The sequence below is a fragment of the Stegostoma tigrinum genome, chromosome 2 (genome assembly GCF_030684315.1).
Source record: "Stegostoma tigrinum isolate sSteTig4 chromosome 2, sSteTig4.hap1, whole genome shotgun sequence".
In the NCBI taxonomy this organism is placed as follows: domain Eukaryota; kingdom Metazoa; phylum Chordata; class Chondrichthyes; order Orectolobiformes; family Stegostomatidae; genus Stegostoma; species Stegostoma tigrinum.
Genome location: NC_081355.1, coordinates 155,321,095 through 155,340,559, shown reverse-complemented (window position 1 = coordinate 155,340,559; position 19,465 = coordinate 155,321,095). Strand labels below are relative to the sequence as shown.

Genomic DNA, 19,465 nt, shown 5'->3' with positions numbered 1-19,465 from the left:
GCACCAAGTTAGTATTCTATACCTGGGCCATCACTCAGATTAAGCAACACCAATCTCCTAAACTCCACACACAGTCTGCAGGAGGGTGAAGGGTTCATGGTTCAATGGCTGATGTAAATAAACAGCATGGTGAACTAATTTGGGAGCACAATAAAACATATTTTCCAAACATTTACAAAAGAAGCAGCCACCTCTGGTATGTTTCTCTCTACATTTACAACATTACAATGGACAAATTATTTCTAAATACTGGTGCACCACGATGAGGGTACCAGAGACCCTGATTTTTCTTTAAAATAACTGCCACATCCACTCAGAAGCTGGAGCTGAACAAGGGTGGCAGGCACTGAAATCAACCTGAGGACGTGGAAGCTTTGGAAAGGGTGCAGAGGAGATTTACCAGGATGTTGCCTGGTATGGAGGGACAGTCTTACAAGGAAAGGCTGAGGGACTTGAGGCTGTTTTCATTAGAGAGAAGAAAGTTGAGAGGTGACTTAATTGAGACACATAAAATAATCAGAGGCTTAGATAGGTTAGATAGGGAGAGCCTTTTTCCTAGGATGGTGACAGTGAGCACGAGGGGGCATAGCTTTAAATTGAGGGGTGAAAGATATAGGACAGATGTCAGAGGTAGTTTCTTTACTCAGAGAGTAGTAAGGGAATGGAACGCTTTGCCTGCAACAGTAGTAGATTCACCAACTTTAGGTACATTTAAGTCGTCATTGGATAAGCATACGGACATACATGGAATAGTGTAGGTAAGACGGGTTTCAGATTGGTATGACAGGTCGGCACAACATAGAGGGCCAAAGGGCCTGTACTGTTCTATGTTCTATAACATTTCATTAAACATAGCCTTTCCCTTCCCCAATCCACAAAGCAGCCTCTCAAGTCTCCCTCCCAGGCCTCAACACACCCACTTAACAAGCACCTTCTATTTCAGGCACATTCTCCATGCCTTGGAGACATGAGGAGGGGAGACAGAAATCAAACTGGTTGCATTGTGCAGCCTGTGTGTACTGCTTGGCCAGGAGAAGACAAAGAAAACGGTTCATCTCATTCCTTGCTTGGAAAAAACAAGTTAACAAAATGAAGTTTATTACATCTGTACTGATGCTTTTAAGCTATAAATAAAGATTTAGGCACGTATATAAAAATCTCAACTGCAAATATATAGAACCAATTCATATAAATTGTATCTGTCTCAAACGCATTTAATACAAGCTGCTCCTGTTGTTTTTAAAAGGAAAAAATGAAGGGTGTTTGCTTCAGTACAACTGTAGCACGTCGAGCGGGAAGTCATTGTATAGCTCAACTGTTGTAAGAATATCTGTTCTCACTGCCTTCAACCTTATCTCGTTCAGTTCTGCATCAACCCGACTGAGCTTCTCTTGATCAATACTGTAGTCAATAAGGTCATACGTAGATGGGGGCCAGGGCAGTCCTTCTTCATAGCAGTCGACTGGGATAGGGTGCACAATAACCTTAAGGAGCGGTAGCTGCACTGCAATGTTAAGTAAGGCCTTGAGACCGTGGCTGGAAATAGGGTTACAGAAACAGCTGAAATACTGCAGCTGAGAACATAACCCGAGGGCAGGCAGGAAAGTGGTGAGCTGCCTGTCCATCACCCGGCATTCCATGATGTCCAGGTAGACTAGTGAGGTGGAAGAGTGTTGCAGAATCTGGCAGAAAGGGGCCAGCAGGACATCAGAGAGGTTATTTCCACTCAGATCCAGCTTCTTCAAGTACGGGGCATGATGGCTGTTGGCCAGGTAGGTTGCGTCCATTGGGAGCAGGTAGCAGTAAGCAAGTTCCAGGCTTTCCAGGGATTGCTGCAAGACACTGTTCGAAACAAATCCATTAGACACAACACCCACAGTGACAGAAAACACTAAAAAGAAATCAAATCAGCGACTGTAATTAACTGGTTAGATGCCAACTAGAACCGAAGGATTTTTAAATGGGATAGAACAATGTCTCAAAGACATTGCTAATGAGTCTTGCAGTCTTTTAACTGTATCTCAACATTTAGATGATCAGATTTTGAGCTAGAACTGATTGAGAAACAGCTCCTTGACAGTAAACCAGTGTTGAATTAAAGTCAACAGCAGTGTCAATGCTACCTGCAGTCAATAACAAACTGGTTCTCACTGCGTCTAACATCTCCAGAGTCTAATAGTAAATATTTCCAAATTGAGCCCAATCAATTAACAGTAAGTAAACAGGGATTTCCAAATAAAAAGGGCTACAAACCCAGACAGCATTACACAGAACTTCTCTAATACTGCCTCTTTGCAAGAAGCAGCAAACATGTAGGTAGTTTCTTTACTCAGAGTAGTAAGGGAATGGAACGCTTTGCCTGCAACGGTAGTAGATTCGCCAACTTTAGGTACATTTAAGTCGTCATTGGACAAGCATATGGACGTACACGGAATAGTGTAGGTTAGATGAGCTTGAGATCGGTATGACCGGTCGGCACAACATCGAGGGCCGAAGGGCCTGTACTGTGGTGTAATGTTCTATGTTCTATGTACATAGGCAATAGAGAAAATGAGAACTGCAGATGCTGGAGAATCCGAGATAACAAAGTGTGGAGGCGAGATGAACACAGCAGGCCAAGCAGCATCTTAGCAGCACAAAAGGTGACCTTGCGGGCCTAGACCCTTCATCAGAAAAGGGGGATGGGGACAGGATTCTGAAATAAATAGGGAGAGAGGGGGAGGTAGACCAAAGATGTATAAAGGAGAAGATAGGTCAGTCTGTGGGGGGACAGAAAGGTCAAGGAGGTGGGATGAGGTTACTAGGTAGGAAATGGAGGTGCAGCTTGGGGTGGGAGGAGGGGATAGGTGAGAGGAAAAACAGGTTCGGGAGGTGGGGATGAGCTGGGCTGGTTTTGGGATGCGGTGGGGGAAGGGGAGATTTTGAAGCAGATGAAATCCACATTGATACCATTGGGCTGCAGGGTTCCCAAGCGGAATTTGAGTTGCTGTTCCTGCAACCTTCGGGTGGCATCATTGTGGCACTGCAGGAGGCCCATGATGGACATGTCGTCTAAAGAATGGGAGGGGGAGTTAAAATGGTTCGCGACTGGGAGGTGCAGTTGTTTAGTGCGAACCGAGTGGAGGTGTTCTGCAAAGCGGTCCCCAAGCCTCCGCTTGGTTTTCCCAATGTAGGAATTCCATCCTATATTCCCAATTCCTTCGCCTCCACTGCATCTGCTCCCAGGATGAGGCATTCCACTCCCGCACATCCCAGATGTCCTTGTTCTTTAAGGACTGCAACTTCCCCCCACAGTGGTCAAGAACACCCTTGACAGAGTCTCCCGCATTTCCCACAACACATCCCTCACACCCCGTCCCCACAATAACCACCAAAAGAGAATCCCCCCCAGTCCTCCCATACCACCCCACCGACCTCCGGATACAATGCATCATCCTCCGACACTTCCACCATCTACAATCTGACCCCACCACCAGACATCTTTCCATCCCCATCTGCTTTCCAGAGGGACCACTCTCTCCGTGACTCCCTTGTTCGCTCCACACTCTCCTCCAATCCCACCACATCCGGCACCTTACCCTGCAACCACAGGAAGTGCTACACTTGTCCCCGCACCTCCTCCCTCACCCCATCCCAAGACCCAAGACGACTTTCCACATCAAGCAGATGTTCACCTGCACATCTGCCAATGTGGTATACTGAATCCACTGCACCCAGTGTGGCTTCCTCTACATTGGGAAAACCAAGCGGAGGCTTTGGGCCCGCTTTGCAGAACACCTATGCTCAGTTCACACTAAACAACTGCACCTCCCAGTCACAAACCATTTCAACTCCCCCTCCCATTCCTTAGACGACATGTCCATCCTGGCCCTCCTGCAGTGCCATAATGATGCCACCCGAAGGTTCCAGGAACAGCAACTCTATTCTGCTTGGGAACCCTGCAGCCCAACGATATCAACGTGGATTTCACAAGCTTCGGATCTCTTGTCCCCTCCACTGCATCCCAAAACCAACCCAGCTCGTCCCCGCCTCCCTAAATTGTTCTTCCTCTCATCTATCCCCCCCCTCCCACCTCAAGCCGCACCTCCATTTCCTATCTACGAACCTCATCCCGCCCCCTTGACCTGTCCGTCGTCCCCAGACTCACCTCTCCCCATCCCCCTTTTCTGATAAAGGGTCTAGGCCCGAAAGGTCAGCTTTTGTGCTCCTAAGATGCTGCCTGGCTGCTGTGTTCATCCAGCTTCACACTTTGTAACATGTACATAGAACTTTGTGTGAGGGGCACTTCAACTTTTGAAGTGAACTCAGTACTGTTACAAAATGAAAGTGACCAAAGCTCCCACAAATAGTAATGAGTCAAATGACCACTGAATCTATGTTATCTCCTATTTATGCAAGATCTGATCGTTTTAAATGTTGAGATCAGAGTTAAAAGACTTGCACTCCTACAGAAAAGAAGGGTCTGAAGGAGGGGCTAGGCCCAAAACTTCAGCTTTCCTGCTGTGTTCATCCAGCTCCACACCTTGTTATCTCAGATTCTCCAGCATCTGTAGTTCCTGCTATCTCTGCATTCCTACAGCACCTTTTTTGGCTTTTTACAGCTAATGCTGCGCTTCTGAAATTTAGTCAGTGTGTAGAAAATGGGGCAGTAAATCTGTACACCTGTAATCCTTCGTTATGGAATACATATTTGCCAAGAATCCACTTGAAGCCCCTCTCATCTAAAAGCTGATACCTGAGTGCACAGTGAATGCCAACTAGATTTGGTGCTTTGGTTTATGGAGTAGGATTTGAATTCCCAATTTCCTGAGGGGAGTGCTACCTACCGAGCCTGGTTAGCTCAGCTGAATGGCTGGTTTGTGATGCAGAGTGATGCCAACAGAATGGGTTCGGTTCCCACACCAGCTGGGGGTTACCATGAAGGAGTTCTGTGATGGGCTCTCTAATCCGCAATTCTTGTGGGCCCCACGGTGACAGTGTTCCTTCAAACACGATTCCAGAATAAGAACAATGGAATGGTACCTGCTAAGGCACAGCTCACAGGCGAGGTATACACCAACTGCAGTTGAGAAGACCAGGTGGTGCTCAGTTGGACAGCCACTAACCTCTACTTCTGAACTGTCCCTTGCCTTTCACATTTCAAATCATGCCAAAGGGGCTGGGATTTCATGTCTTGAGTTAGAGCAAGAGGCAGATCCGACCACTTACTTCAGCAGCTCACGGACGCGTCCAGATAGTCTGGAGGATGCCAGGTTCAGCTCCTTCACATTAGGCAGCTGGCTGAACATTGACACCATGCTCTGGAAGCACTCTTCCGTCTCGGGAGTCATGTGCCTCACGTCAACATTACTGTAGGGAAGTTTGAGGCTGCTCAGATTGGCAAACAAGGGGAAGTAAGGAAACAGCGTACTGAGCCCACTGAGGCCAAGGTTGTTGTAACGCAACTCAATCTTCCGGAGAACCACTGGGTCTAAGAGCTCCAGGATACCAATGGTCTTTTTTGCAGACAACTCCTCCGCTCGAAGGTCCCGGCATTTCAAACACAATGGAGAGGACTTGCCAATTTGCAGCGCGTCCTTCACTGTTGTGTAAGAGTTACTGGTGATGAAGAGATTGGCGTGTAACTCTACACACAGCTGGTTTTCACAATTTGCATCCAATGCAGTACCACTTCTGCTCTTCCTCCTTTTAGATGAACTATACTCGTCCCTCCTGCTGGTCCGGGATACATCAACGCAAGCCTTGGCCAAGGCCACAGTTCGGGACCACTGGCCAATGGTATCTGCATCTTGCCTGTCTCCATCGTCTTGCAGTCCTGTGAGATCCACAACACGGAGCAATCTGTGTTTCCTGTGAACAATGCAATCACCATTCAGAATGTCAAACGTAGTTTAAACTTTTGGCAAAGATCCGTAGCTCAGGTTGTTGACTTGCTCACTGAGATGGCTTCTTCTCTTTCAGACATTTCGTCACCATGCTAGGTGACATCATCAGTGGAGCCTCTGACAGAGTGAGGTTATTCTACTCCACTTGGAATTTATACTGCCCGGTCTGTTATGGTGAGTACTGTCATTTCCGGTTTTGAGGGGTTTGTATATGGGGCTCAATTCTATATTTTTGTTGATTGCATTAAAATCAGAATCCCTACAGTGTGGAAACAGGCCCCTCGGCCCATCAAATCCATACTGACTCTCAGAGCATCCCACCCAGACACATCCCCCTATAATCCACCTAATCTACAAATCCCTGAACACTATGGGCAATTTAGCACGGCCAATCCACCGAGCCTGGACATCTTTGGACTGTGGGAGGAAACCGGAGCACCCGGAGGAAACCCACGCAGACACAGGGAGAATGTGCAAATTCCACACAGACAGTTACCCGAGAGTGGAGTCAAACTTGGGTCCCTGGTGCTGTGAGGCTGCAGTGCTAACCACTGAGCCACCCACTCACGACCCCTGGTTTCGGGTGGAGAACTATGCTTCTAGGAATTCCCGTGCATATCTATGTTTGGCTTGGGCTACTATGATTACCTTGTCCCAGTAAAATTGATGGCCTTCAATGTCCGAGTGTACTGATATTAAAGACCTAACGAGTTGAGAAGATTTGTAGCTCAGGTTGTGGTTCTGGATGTGAGTTTGCTCGCTGAGCTGGAAGGTTCGTTTTCAGACGTTTCATCACCATTCTAGGTAACATCATCAGTGAGCCTCCGATGAAGCGCTGGTGTTATGTCCCGCTTTCTATTTATCTGTTTAGGTTTCCTTGGGTTGGTGATGCTGTTCCCCGTTCTTTTTCTCAGAATGTGGTAGATGGGCTCCAAATCAATGTGTTTGTTGATGGAATTCCATGCTTCTAGGAATTCCTCCATCAACAAACACATTGACTTGGAGCCCATCTACCACCCTCAGAAAAAGAACAGGAAATGACATCACCAACCCAAGGAAACAGAAAGCAGGACATAACACCAGCGCTTCACTGGAGGCTCACTGATGATGTTACCTAGAACGGTGACAAAACGTCTGAAAACGAACCTTCCAGCTCAGCGAGCAAACTTACATCCATTAAAGACCCAAGGATTAAAGACCCCATTCCCACAACATGCAGAACCAATGTGGTTTACAAAATACCATGCAACAACTGCCACAGACATTACATCAGACAGTCAGGAATGAAACTGGCCATCAGAACATATGAACAGCTAGTAGCAAAACAACACAACAAACTCTCCTTAATATCGGTACGCTCAGGCAATGAAGGCCATCAGTTTAACTGGGACAAGGTAACCACAGGAGCCCAAACCAAACATAGGCACAGTCAGGAATTCCGAGAGGCACGGTTTCCTATCCATATTGAAATCAACAAACACAGAATTGGACCCCATATACAAACCCATACAGATCAAAACAGGAAATGACCCTCCTCACCATAATGGACCAGGCAGTGTAAATTACAAGCAGAGTAGAACATCACTTCATCGGAGGCTCCACAGATGATGTTGCCTAGCACAGTGACGAAACATCTGAACAAAAACAAGCCAGCTCAGTGATTAAATCAACACCGTCAAACAGTTTCAACACGATAACTCAAATACAAAACTAGGCAAATACATCACCCAGAATGAACAAAAATGCCTATTACAGCATGCCACAGCTTTTAAGATTGGACAGACTGGGGCTCTCTTCTCTCAAAGAGAAGGCTGAGGGGTTTCGTGATATAAATCTTTAACAAGATATTCCCATCTATCATCCATCAGGTGAAAAAATTCAGTCAGGTAGTTATTAATCACTCCAATTCAGGAAAAACGGTTTTACCCCGAAAAGGCGGAGAATGCTGCATTGGCTGAATAACTCAAAACTTCATTTACGGGAAGCTAGATCAATCTTGACAAAGGAACAACAGCCTATTCTGAGAGGGTGAGATGAAATGTAATGAGAAAAGGCTCCAATTGCTGAACAGTCTGTTTCAGCAAATTCGAAGCAATTTCTTTTAGAAATTACAGCCTCTAGCTGAGAGTGTGAGCTAGAATTGGTTACTCTGCAAGTGACGGTCTTTCTTAAAGATGATGTGAAAGTGGTGCTGGTGTTGAACTGGGGTGGACAAAGTCATAAGTCACATAGCACCAGATTTAGTCCAACAGTTTTTTTTAAAACCACAAACTTTTTTCCACGCTCCAAAAGTTTGAGATTTCAAATAAACCTGTTGGACTGTAACCTGGTGTCATGCGACTTCTGTCCTTAAACATGAGATATGCTGCAGAGTACAGGTCAGGCAGATCTGAACAGTGAATGTCAAATTCATCACTAATATTAACCTAGCTTCGGCTCATTCAGAACTTTTCTGAAGGTATTCTCTTCAAACCTGGATCGCACTCAAACAAACCCTGTCCTTAGCTGACTGGGTTAGCAAACAGGTTTCTGAATCTCCAAGATTTAAAAATTAGCAACAATAATTTTGCATTGAGATCAATGCATGGTGTTTCTCCCTTTCCCCATCACCTCTGCATCTACAATTCCTCTGTATTTGCTCAGCGCCTCCCACTTCAACATCATGCACATTCTCCCAACCATCCCACCCTGGCCATGTTAATCCCCGTCCTAAACGCCACATCCTTAAAAATCCATCACCTTTTTGAAGACGTTTTTTACTGCTCACTGCCTGATAAAATGCTATGTGCAGTGAAGGCATTATTACCAAATTAGACCTGAAAAGTTATAGTTCCAGTTGCGAAAGGTGAAGAATAATTTATGAACTCACTGAGGCAAGGGCGTGTGGTTAGCCAGCTGGGTCAAGATGTGAAGCAGGGATTGACAGAACTAACATGAGCATTCATGCCTCTGTTGCAGAAGAGAGTCAGAGAAGTGAAACCTGGGAGCCAACGTTAAAAGAATCAACGATAAACCTGTCAAATTCTTTTGACAGATGGTGCAAGTATGAGGTTTATCAGACGGAATTGACTTTTCAGGGTACATCTGTTATTAATGTGAGCGTATCCGGCAAGACTTCCAAATTAGAACACTAAATCCACAAAATGACTCTTCCACTGTAGTCAGCCGGTGGTTTGGGGAACAGCTCGTAGGCGCTACACTGCACAGGGGATTTTAACAGCTAGCAAGGAGTGGAGATGAGAATCAAGCAGAGACCACATTTATTGCAAGGACCCATTGTGAAATCGTCATGATGCAATCCAAATTATTGGACGCTCTTCTGAATTACAGAGTTCAATGCAGTTATTAGGCAACATTTTTAGGCGTATCACCCTATAACTGACCTGGGTTCAGTTGATAATTAGGAAGCTTGTCACGCCCAATTACTGATATCCCTGCCCACAATGGGCACAAAATTCCCCCAAAGTCAGAATGGAGTAAAATATGCAGCACACCTTGTCATAAACCCTGATATTTAAACAAGTTAATTTCCCAGAATGGAATTATTGCAATTTAAATCTTGACAGATTTCAGAAGCACCGAAAGTATTAACTAGCATTTGAATATCAACACTGTACTGGATGCAATTACTACAATCAAAATGTTGGAACACTAGAAAGGATATTAAAAATAGGAACAGGTGGCCATACCCTCCCTCAAATCATGAACTCATTCTGAAGAGGAGTCATATCAGACTCAAACCGTTAACTGTTTCTCACTCCATAGATACTGCCAGACCTGCTGATGCTCTCCAGCAGCATGTTTGTTTCTCCCACTGTTCCCTTACTTATCAAGTGTCTTCTCAGCCTTGAATATACTTAAAGGCCCAGCCTCGACAGCTCTCTGCAGCAAAAAAATCCCACAGGTTTGCTGTCCCTCAAGAAACTCATCACTCAAAACCCATTACTCTGACATTATGCCCTCTATGAATTTCAGTAAGATTATCTCTCAATTTTATATAGTCCATAGAGTACAAACCCCCTCTACTTCAATCTCTCCTCACAAGACAACCTCTCACCGCAATATCAGCCTGGTGGTCCCACCATCGGTGGGGTAACAGAACTATACACAGACAACCAGGATTGGTCTCACTGCAGCCCAACATCATTTCACCAAGATCACTGCAGTCTGATTTTCCCAGACAATGATTTCTCCTGCCAAATGTCCGCCACACAGACCGAACTCCAAACACCTTACTGCCGATCTGCTCCATACAGTCTCCCAGTTTAAAAGTTTGAACCTTCTGTATACATTTCTGCTTCTTAGCTGGGGTCTGACCCTCCTTCAGAATTAGAGCTCAGCTTCTCTTTACTTATACACTTGCATATCCTCTTATTCAACTCTTCACAACCTTCGTCTTAAACATTTCCAGTTTCTGTAATGTCATGATTTCGATCTTCAGCTCCACCCTCCTATTTTTAATGAAGGCCCCCCCAAGGTTCATGTCTCTGACTCTCCCCTTTTCTACATCAGTCTAACAGAGGCACTAATGCTCACGTTCATTCTAGCAATCCCTGCTTCACATCTTCACCCAGCCGGCTAACCTCACGCCCTTGCCTCAGCGAGTTCATAAGTTATTCTTCACACTTCACAACTGGGACCACAACTTCTCAGATTTGGGAGGAGAAAGAAAATAAACTGAATGGAACAAGTTTAAATGGGCTCCATGGAAGCAAATCTTTGGTGCCAGAACAACTCCTAAAGACAGTGAAAGAGTCAGGTGGAGTAACTGGCTTTACAAACTGAGACAGTTAAAAAAGGAAGTGGCATTAATCTTTTAAAAACACTGGTTAGAAGTCAGCTCGATCTGTGACCAACACTGGGTACCACATGTTAGGAAGACAGTGAAAGTTGGGGAAGGGATTTATTTATAGAGATGTACAGCACCAGAACAGGCCCTTCAGCCCAACTCGCAAAGACCAACCAGGTTTCCTTAACTGAACTAGTTCCATTTACCTGCATTTGGGCCCATACATCCCTCAGCCTTTCCCATTCACGTACCTGTCCGAATGCCTTTTAAATGGCCTCTAACACTTCCTCTGGCAGCTCATTCCACTGACACACAACCTCACGTGAGAAAAAGTTGCCCCTTAGTCCCCTTTAAATCTTTCCCCTCTCACCTTTAAAACCATGCCCTCTAATTTTGGGAGAGAGTAGGAACTGCAGATGCTGGAGAATCTAAGGTAACAAGGTGTAGAGCTGGATGAACACAGCAGGCCAAGCAGCATCATAGGAGTAGGAAGGCTGACGTTTTGGGCCTAGATCCTTCTTCAGAAGGAAGGTCTAGGCCCGAAATGTCAGCTTTCCTGCTCCTCTGATGCTGCTTGGCCTGCTGTGTTCATCCAGCTCTACACCTTGTTACCTCTAGGTTTGTACTGCCTGGGGAAAAGATCCTGGCTGTTCATCTTATCTATTCCCCTCTATTAGGAGGCTGAGAGATGACCTACACTTGCCCATCCAGCTTCTCCTTATAACTAAACCCTCCAGTCTTGGTAACATCCTTGTAAATCTGATTTGCAACCCTTCCAGTTTAATAACATCCTTCCTATAGCAGGGCAACCAGAACTGTACACAGTACTCCAAATGTGGCCTGACCAGTGTCTTGTACATGCTGTCCCAACTCCTACACTTGATGCTCTGATTGACAAAGGAGTGTCAAACACCTTCACCACCTGGTCTACTTGCGACATCACTTTCAAGTAATTATGTACCTGAACTCCTCAGTGTCTCTGTTCGATAATACTCCCCAGGGCCCTGCCATTAGCCGTGCAAATCCTGCCCTGGTTCGCCTTACCAAACTGCAACACCTAACACTGATGTGAACTAAACTCCACCTGCCAGTCCTCAGAACACTCGCCATTCTGATCAACATCCTGTTTCACTCTTAGAAAACTTTCTTTACTGTCCACTATTTCACTGCAAACTTTCTAACCGTTCCATCTATATTAAGTTACTGTATAAATGACCCTGCACTGATCCTTGCAGCACATCCTTGGTTACAGGCTTCCAATCCAAACAACCTTGTACCTCCACCCTGTCTCCTACCGTCAAGCCAATTTTGTATCCATTTGTCTTAGTCTCCCTGTATGCCTGATGAGGAACTCTAACAATTTGGAGACACTGGAGAAGGATGGCTTGTTACATTTGAGGCAAAGATTTCAATAGACATTCCAAACCAAGGGCTTTGATACAGCAAATCAGGAAAAACCATTTCCACTGCCTGAAGAGTTGGTAACCAGAGGATAAAGATTTAAGCTAATGGATCAGTTCAAGTTGGGGAGGGACTGAGTATGCACTAATCCAGAACTAATGCCTGGAACGGTTTTAGAAGTGACGCAACTGTAGCTTCCAAAATGAATTCTGAGAAAAACCTATTGTCATGCTCTTGGGAAACAATGAGCCACTGGGACCAAGCAGCTCATTCCCACTGGCCTGCAATGCCAAACAACCACGGGTTCCCGATGAGCCCAGCCAAACCCTACGACAGTTCTGATAACAGAGGCATCACACTTTGATTTATGAACCTCTGGGCTTCACTCTGATCAATGTTATGCATCACTATCGTTATGCTGGCTCGAAGGGCCAAATGGCCTACTCCAGCACCTATTGTCTATTTCCTCTTAGACAAGCTGTAACTAAGAATCTCTGGTCTTTTTGTGCCCAAAAAGCCTCCATTTACCAAATCCACTCCATTAAGCCAATTCCATCCAATGAAAGAACACTTCCTGTCTCAGTGATAATGGGAACTGCAGATGCTGGAGAATCCAAGATAATAAAATGTGAGGCTGGATGAACACAGCAGGCCCAGCTTTTGTGCTCCTGAGATGCTGCTGGGCCTGCTGTGTTCATCCAGCCTCACATTTTATTATCTACTTCCTGTCTCAGCCATGTTTATCTTACATCACCCTCTGGGCGGGACTTTGTCTAGAAATGTTAAAAATTCTTTGTAGGTATGGAAGCAATCTTTCTTGATTCTACCATCATTAGTTTAATACTTATGTGATGTGCTTCGCGGACATTTCTAATTTTTTTGCAAACACTTGATTCACAGTTCTCCACACTGTCTCCCCTTTTTGCAGTTCTTGCATTAAATCAAGATGCATCACTGTGACCCATTTAAAGAGTAAAATGCAGCTGGTCACATAATTAAGCAGACATTGAGCAAATGAGCCCAAGACATGACTTCAGATCCTATCCTACCAGCTGCAAAGTTTAAATTCAGTTCATGAAGTGTATATTTTTCCCTAATTCAGTCACAGGGTGAGGGTGTCGCTGGCCAGGCCAGTACTTATTGCCTTTCCCTAATTACCCAGAGCACAGTTAGGAGTCAGAGTCATAGAGACATGCAGTGTGGGAACAGACCCTTTGGTCCAATTTGTCCACGCCATCCAGATATCCTAAATAAATCTAGCTCCCATGGGGGCCCATAGCCCTCCATTCATGTACACATCCAGATGCCTTTTAAATGTTGTAACTGTACCAGCCCCCAACACCTCCTCTGGAGGCTCATTCCACAAAAGCATCACCCTCTGCCTGTAAAGGTTGCCCCTTGGGTCCCTTTTAAATCTTTCCACGTGTCACCTTAAACCTATGCCCTCTTGATTTAGAATCCCCCAACACAGAGAAAAGACCTTGTCTATTCACCCTATCCATGCCCCTCATGATTTTATAAACCTCTACAAGGTCACCCCTCAGCCTCCGACACTCCAGGGAAAATAGCCCCAGCCTATTCAGCCTCTACCCATAGCTCAAACCTTCCAAACCCGGCAACATCCTTTTAAATCTTCTCTGAACCCTTTCAACTTTCACAACATCCTTTCCAAAGGGGGCTGGGAGACCAGAATTGCTCACAGTATTCCGAAAGTGGCCTAGCCAATGTCCTGTACAGCCACATGACCTACCAACTCATACTCAGTGCACTGACCAATAAAGGCAAGTGTACTAAATGCCTTCTTCACTACCCTGTCTACCTGTAGCTCCATTTTTGAAGAAGTAACAAAGAGGATAGATGAGGTTAGAGCGGTGGATGTGATCTGATCCACCTTCCTTAAATAATGGCACAATGTGAGCCAACCTCCAGTCTTCTGATACCTTACCTGTGGCTATTAATGACAAATATCTTAGCAAGGGGCCCAGCAATCACTTCTCTCGCTTCCCACACAGTTCTAGGGTACACCCGATTAGGTCCCAGGGATTTATGCATTTTAAGACAGCCACCCCTTCTGTAATATGGACCTTTTACAAGACGTCACCCACGGATGGCAGGTTCCTTCCCTGAAGGAACCAGATTGGTTTTTCCGACAATTGACAATTGATTCATGGTCATCATTAGATGCTTAATTTCAGACATTTATCAAATTCGGATTCCGCCATCTGCCATGGGGGTTCAAACAGAACATTTCTTGGGCCGCTGGACTAACAGAATCCAGAATTTTTAAAGTGTCATAGTGTTGTTAACCAGACTGTCGCTAAAGCCCATCGGAATCTCGTGTTTACAATCTGGCTGATAGCTGACACCAGAACAGCAATGTAACAGCATTAGAACCCCACATTCTCCAGTTGCTCAGCTTTAGTTGTATTTAAGATGACAGCCCACTGCATTCTCCGAGTTAATTAAGGGTGAGTAATAAAGTGACCTAGCCAATAAATCACAGATCTTGTGAATGAATTCTCTTTATCTCAAGCTTTCTCAAAAGGTTCAATTAGTCAATAGCCAAATCTAGATCTGACTTACTCTCTCTTTTGCTGTCTTCATAAATTCCATGACTAATCCTTGATCTTTCCCAACTTAACAGTCTTCAAGAACAGTTAATTGCTATCAAGCTATACTGTCACAGTGGATTATACAGTGGATTATACACAGCAATACATAAAAATATTTGCAGCTGTTAAAATTAATTTGTGTCATCTGAAGCTCTCCCCACACATTATACCTTTAATAAGAAGCCTACCAAATCAAAACCTACCCATGCCTGTTATCATGCTGGCAGTGGTAATGTGCAAGAGAGATGTTGGGGTAATGTCATAATTGTCCACGATGCTACCTTTAACAGTGATTTCCTATGACACCTGATCAGAAGGACGGAGAGTACTGGTTGCTGTGTCCTACCTCCTTGGGTTGGACGATCAACACAAGGCACTTCCCTCCAATGTAAAGATCATCAACACTGGAGTTTTACCAGTAAGCTTACCTTTAGGTGACGGCAGGGTTTGGGATAGACAGAGTAGCTCCAGTGCAAGGTTCTTTCTCATCCGTGTTTGCGTTATTTTAACCACAAGTATTTTGAAAGCTCTCCCTAGTGGACTGATGAGAGGGCAGTTGAATCCCACTCATCAGCCTTTGGCAAGGACAGAGTACTGATGGGAAGCACAGGCTAGGCAACAGCTAATGCAGAGTTCAGGAAACAGGAGCTACAGTTTCCAGTTTTAAACTCAACCTTCCTTCAAGATTGTCACCCGAACGGCAGCAAGAGGGGGCTACTCCAGCAGGGCATTTGCACTAATTGAGCATTAGGCAGCCAATCGGCTTCCCACCACTGCAGCGGTTTACAGGGAAGTGTCCATGACCCTCCCATTCGGCTGTGTTGAGGGTCCATGGATAGATGGCTTCATGGTTTTCCTACATAGTACATAAAAGGCCGATCGCGTACCCTCCTCTAGTTTAAAGGAGGGGGGACAACAAAGACTTCTGCCAAGTGCTGTAGGCAGGTACAGGGGTCCAACTCAAGTTAATCTTTGTTTTGAACACTTGCCCTGAAACACAAAGAAGATCTTTACATGAAAAAGTACGCGCTTCCTGTTCTGTGTCTCATCCAGATTAATAACATTTGCTGTACCTAAGCGTAATACTGTCCTGTGATGTTGATGCTTTTGTTTTTCTGAAAAAAAACAAAAAGCAAGTTAACAATTCCAGCTCATCCATCCGTGTCTCCACTATCACCTTACTAGTCTTCTCCTCATCCCTCTGAAACCCTGCCAAGTTGTCTCTGCCATACCTTCTGCTTTAAGCATTTCTCTTAAAAAGATCAAGTCTAACTAAACATAATAATACACACACACTATATCCTGGAGAAGAGCTCAGCCAGTCCAATGAACTCAGTGTGCATGAATGTAAAACTAAGATAGATTTCTTTTTTCTTGGAAAGGTGTCAAAAAAAACGTATTTTCTGCCTTTTTTTCAAACTTGGCAAGGCACTGAGAGTTGCTGAGATGAATACCAGCAGTTTCAATGCTATTCTCTTTGCAAATCTCTTCCCCCTTCTCCATGACAGAAAGTCAGAGATACAGAGCCCAGAAGGACAAGACCAGGCAAACTTCCCAGCAGCCTGATGCTCAAACACAACAGGCTAGGCCTCTACAGACACATCAGAAATCATACTGTGCCTGAGCACTACAGTTGAGAGGGGGGTCAGGAGACCCAGGTCTTATATTTCTGCACAAATTGATCACCATTTCAATAGAAGTTAGCTACAACCTTCTCACTCCAGATCAGTTGAGCATGGTATAATCCACAAAATAAATTTCAGCCCAGCTTAGGTTGGATGCTGAGATAACAAGGTGAACAGCTGGATGAACACAGGAGACCAAGCAGCGTCATAGGAGCAGGACAGCTGACATTTCAGGCTTAGACCAGATTTTCTGAAGAAGGGTCTAGGCCCGAAATGTCAGCCTTCCTGCTCCTCTGATGGTGCTTGACCTGCTGTGTTCATCCAGCTCTACACCTTGTTACCTCAGATTCTCCAGAATCTGCAGTTCCTACTGTCCCAGGTTGGATACTGTTTTGTTCCTGCCCTCCAGCTGGGTGCAGGTTCACAGATCTGCAGACACTCAGAGTATCCTCTGCCAAGTGACCATTCAGCATGTGAGAGACATGACAATGAGCATCAGCATGGAGGGAACCTCTGCTTTATTCCTTCTCTGGCCTGTAGAAAATCGGCAAACTAAGCTACAGCAGTGCCCAATGCTAGGAACAGGGTCAGCAAGGTCTTGGTTAGTGTCAATTAGCAGGTCATGGCATCAGTGGAACAACCACAGTCGTTAACTTACCAAAACAAATTTACTGGTCAACAAATCATTGATAGGCCCCATTATTATCAAATACTGCTAAACAGTGCTCTTCACCAGTTTAGTTTCATACCTGCTGGAGGGAGGGCGGTTCTGTCGTAACTCGTTCAGTAGATAATCCTTCACTCCCATTATCACTGCCTGCAAGCACTGCTTGTTGGGCTTCTCTCGGATCACATCACGGTCACAGTGCTTGCACCTCCTCAGGATGGTTGAGAAGTTGAGAACACTGAAAGGCCACCTCTGCACTATATCACGCAGCACCAGCGTCCGGATGTCCAAAAAGGCAGCTTTAAACAGCACCGGGTAGATTTCACGGGGGATGTAGTCCAGAGCTTTGCGAGTCGAGGCATGGTCCGAGATCACTTTCTGCGCACAAAAGAACACAAGAGAATGCATCCTTCTTGACAAACAGCCTGGATCAAAATTGATGTTGCAGTCAGTCGGTGGCTGGTGGAAGACAGGAAAATGGTGGTCAGAGCAGAGAACACATCTGCTTGTATCTTACATAACTAACATCCACTTAATAGAAGCTACGTACATTAACACACAGGAACCTGCCCTCTGCAGACAAGAACATTTTACAACTGTGCACCTTTATGCTTAAGTGAGGGTGTGGGTGGAGAATCACTCCCTCATTCACTCTCCATTGCAATTTTTCAGCCACATAGAGTATTAAACACATACTCAAAGAGCAATGACAGTATCCTTATCTCAGAGACAGGCTGTCACCACATAGCAGCATCTAATCCCTGCTGGGCAAAGCTCATTTGGCAGAACAGAACTCGAATCCACTGAAAAAGGTTTTTGTTTTGCGCATTCACTCGCTAATGTCCTTTTAAGGAAAGAAATCTGTATCAGAGATAAAGGAACTGCAGATGCTGGAGAATCCCAGATAACAAGGTGTAGAGCTGGATGAACACAGACCCTTGACCATGAAGCGTCTAGGCCCAATGCCTGCTTCTAAGAAGCTGCTTGGCCTGCTGTGATCGTCCAACTCAACACCTTACCATCAAGGAAAGAAATCTGTCAGACAAGCCCACAGGGAGGGCGGAATTTGAGGTACAATTATGTTTGAGCCCAGGGTGTGTACAGCCTGGTGAATGCTCAAGCAGTGCCCGGGGGGAAAAGGGAGAGTCTTGTCACACCTCACCATCAACAACTCGCACATGAAACACACAAGAGCAGCTACAACTTTTACATCTACATCAGGCGGAGGATTGACCTGGCAGCTCAGGGCAGCAACCATAGGCTGAGCCACCCTGTCTCTGACTGCGGCACGGCCCGAGGAGGAGGAGGAGGCCGCCGTTACCGCCCGAGGCCCAGGGGAAGGAGGCCGCGCCCGCAGCCAACCCCGCCCGGGGCCCAGGGGAAGGAGGCCGGGCCCGCAGCCAACCCCGCCCGGGGCCCAGGGGAAGGAGGCCGGGCCCGCAGCCAACCCCGCCCGGGGCCCAGGGGAAGGAGGCCGGGCCCGCAGCCAACCCCGCCCGGGGCCCAGGGGAAGGAGGCCGGGCCCGCAGCCAACCCCGCCCGGGGCCCAGGGGAAGGAGGCCGGGCCCGCAGCCAACCCCGCCCGGGGCCCAGGGGAAGGAGGCCGGGCCCGCAGCCAACCCCGCCCGGGGCCCAGGGGAAGGAGGCCGGGCCCGCAGCCAACCCCGCCCGGGGCCCAGGGGAAGGAGGCCGGGCCCGCAGCCAACCCCGCCCGGGGCCCAGGGGAAGGAGGCCGGGCCCGCAGCCAACCCCGCCCGAGCCCAGGGGAAGGAGGCCGCGCCCGCAGCCAACCCCGCCCGGGCCCAGGTATGAGGGTTTCGGCAGCAGGTTGACCCCGGGCCGGGCCCGCACCTTGCCTGTGGTCCAGACGCGGATGAGACGGCAGTGTGCGCTGCGGCACGGCGGGGTGACACTCCATGGAGACGGCCTACGGTGGGGGTTGGGGGTAGACGGGACGCGGCACCGCGCTTGCGCACCAGCGCCGCCTTCCCGTCCTGCCCTCCGTATTATGACGTCACCACGGCTCCTGGCTGGGGGCGGATGCCAGAAGAGGGCGGGGCGCGACGTGAGGCCGGGTGGGAGGGGGGGCATCTGTCTAGGGGGCGGTGCCAGATGCGGAGGGCGTGGCCAGTTGGTGGGCGGGGCCTGGTGCAGCGGGTCGCGATCGGTGGGTGGGCGTGGCCAGAGGGCGGGGCGGGGCCTGGTGTTGGGGAGAAGATGGAGTGCAATGTCTGCCTGAGGTAGAAAAGGTCAAAAACCACAGGCCCTCTGATGAAGGGTCTAGGCCCGAAACGTCAGCTTTTGTGCTCCTGAGATGCTGCTTGGCCTGCTGTGTTCATCCAGCTTCACACTTTATTATCTTGGATTCTCCAGCATCTGCAGTTCCCATTATCACTGATACTATTTTAACCTCACTGCGAAGCCTCTTCCAGGGATGCCTAACCTGAAGAAGTTACCCTCCTCCCTCCGGACCAACCTCAGGGAAT

At 46.9% G+C, this 19,465-nt stretch overlaps 1 protein-coding gene across 3 annotated transcripts; it reads right to left on the bottom strand.

The window, feature by feature from the left end:
- Positions 1 to 1,056: 1,056 nt before the first annotated feature.
- Positions 1,057 to 18,986, bottom strand: LOC125448005 (leucine-rich repeat-containing protein 14-like). 3 transcript variants are annotated; one of them, XM_048522887.2, is made up of 5 exons: positions 18,831 to 18,986; positions 17,062 to 17,438; positions 15,761 to 15,802; positions 5,209 to 5,850; positions 1,057 to 1,842 (listed from the first exon to the last, which is right to left on the bottom strand). In XM_048522887.2, exons 2-5 carry the CDS (start codon positions 17,385 to 17,387, stop codon positions 1,269 to 1,271), a joined length of 1,584 nt encoding a protein of 527 aa, XP_048378844.1. In that variant the 5' UTR covers positions 17,388 to 17,438; positions 18,831 to 18,986; the 3' UTR covers positions 1,057 to 1,268. The 3 variants fall into 3 exon arrangements, with proteins under 3 accessions (XP_048378844.1, XP_048378853.1, XP_048378835.1); XM_048522896.2 differs by having other exon boundaries at positions 18,836 to 18,986; XM_048522878.2 differs by lacking the exon at positions 15,761 to 15,802.
- Between the last annotated feature and the right edge of the window lie 479 nt (positions 18,987 to 19,465).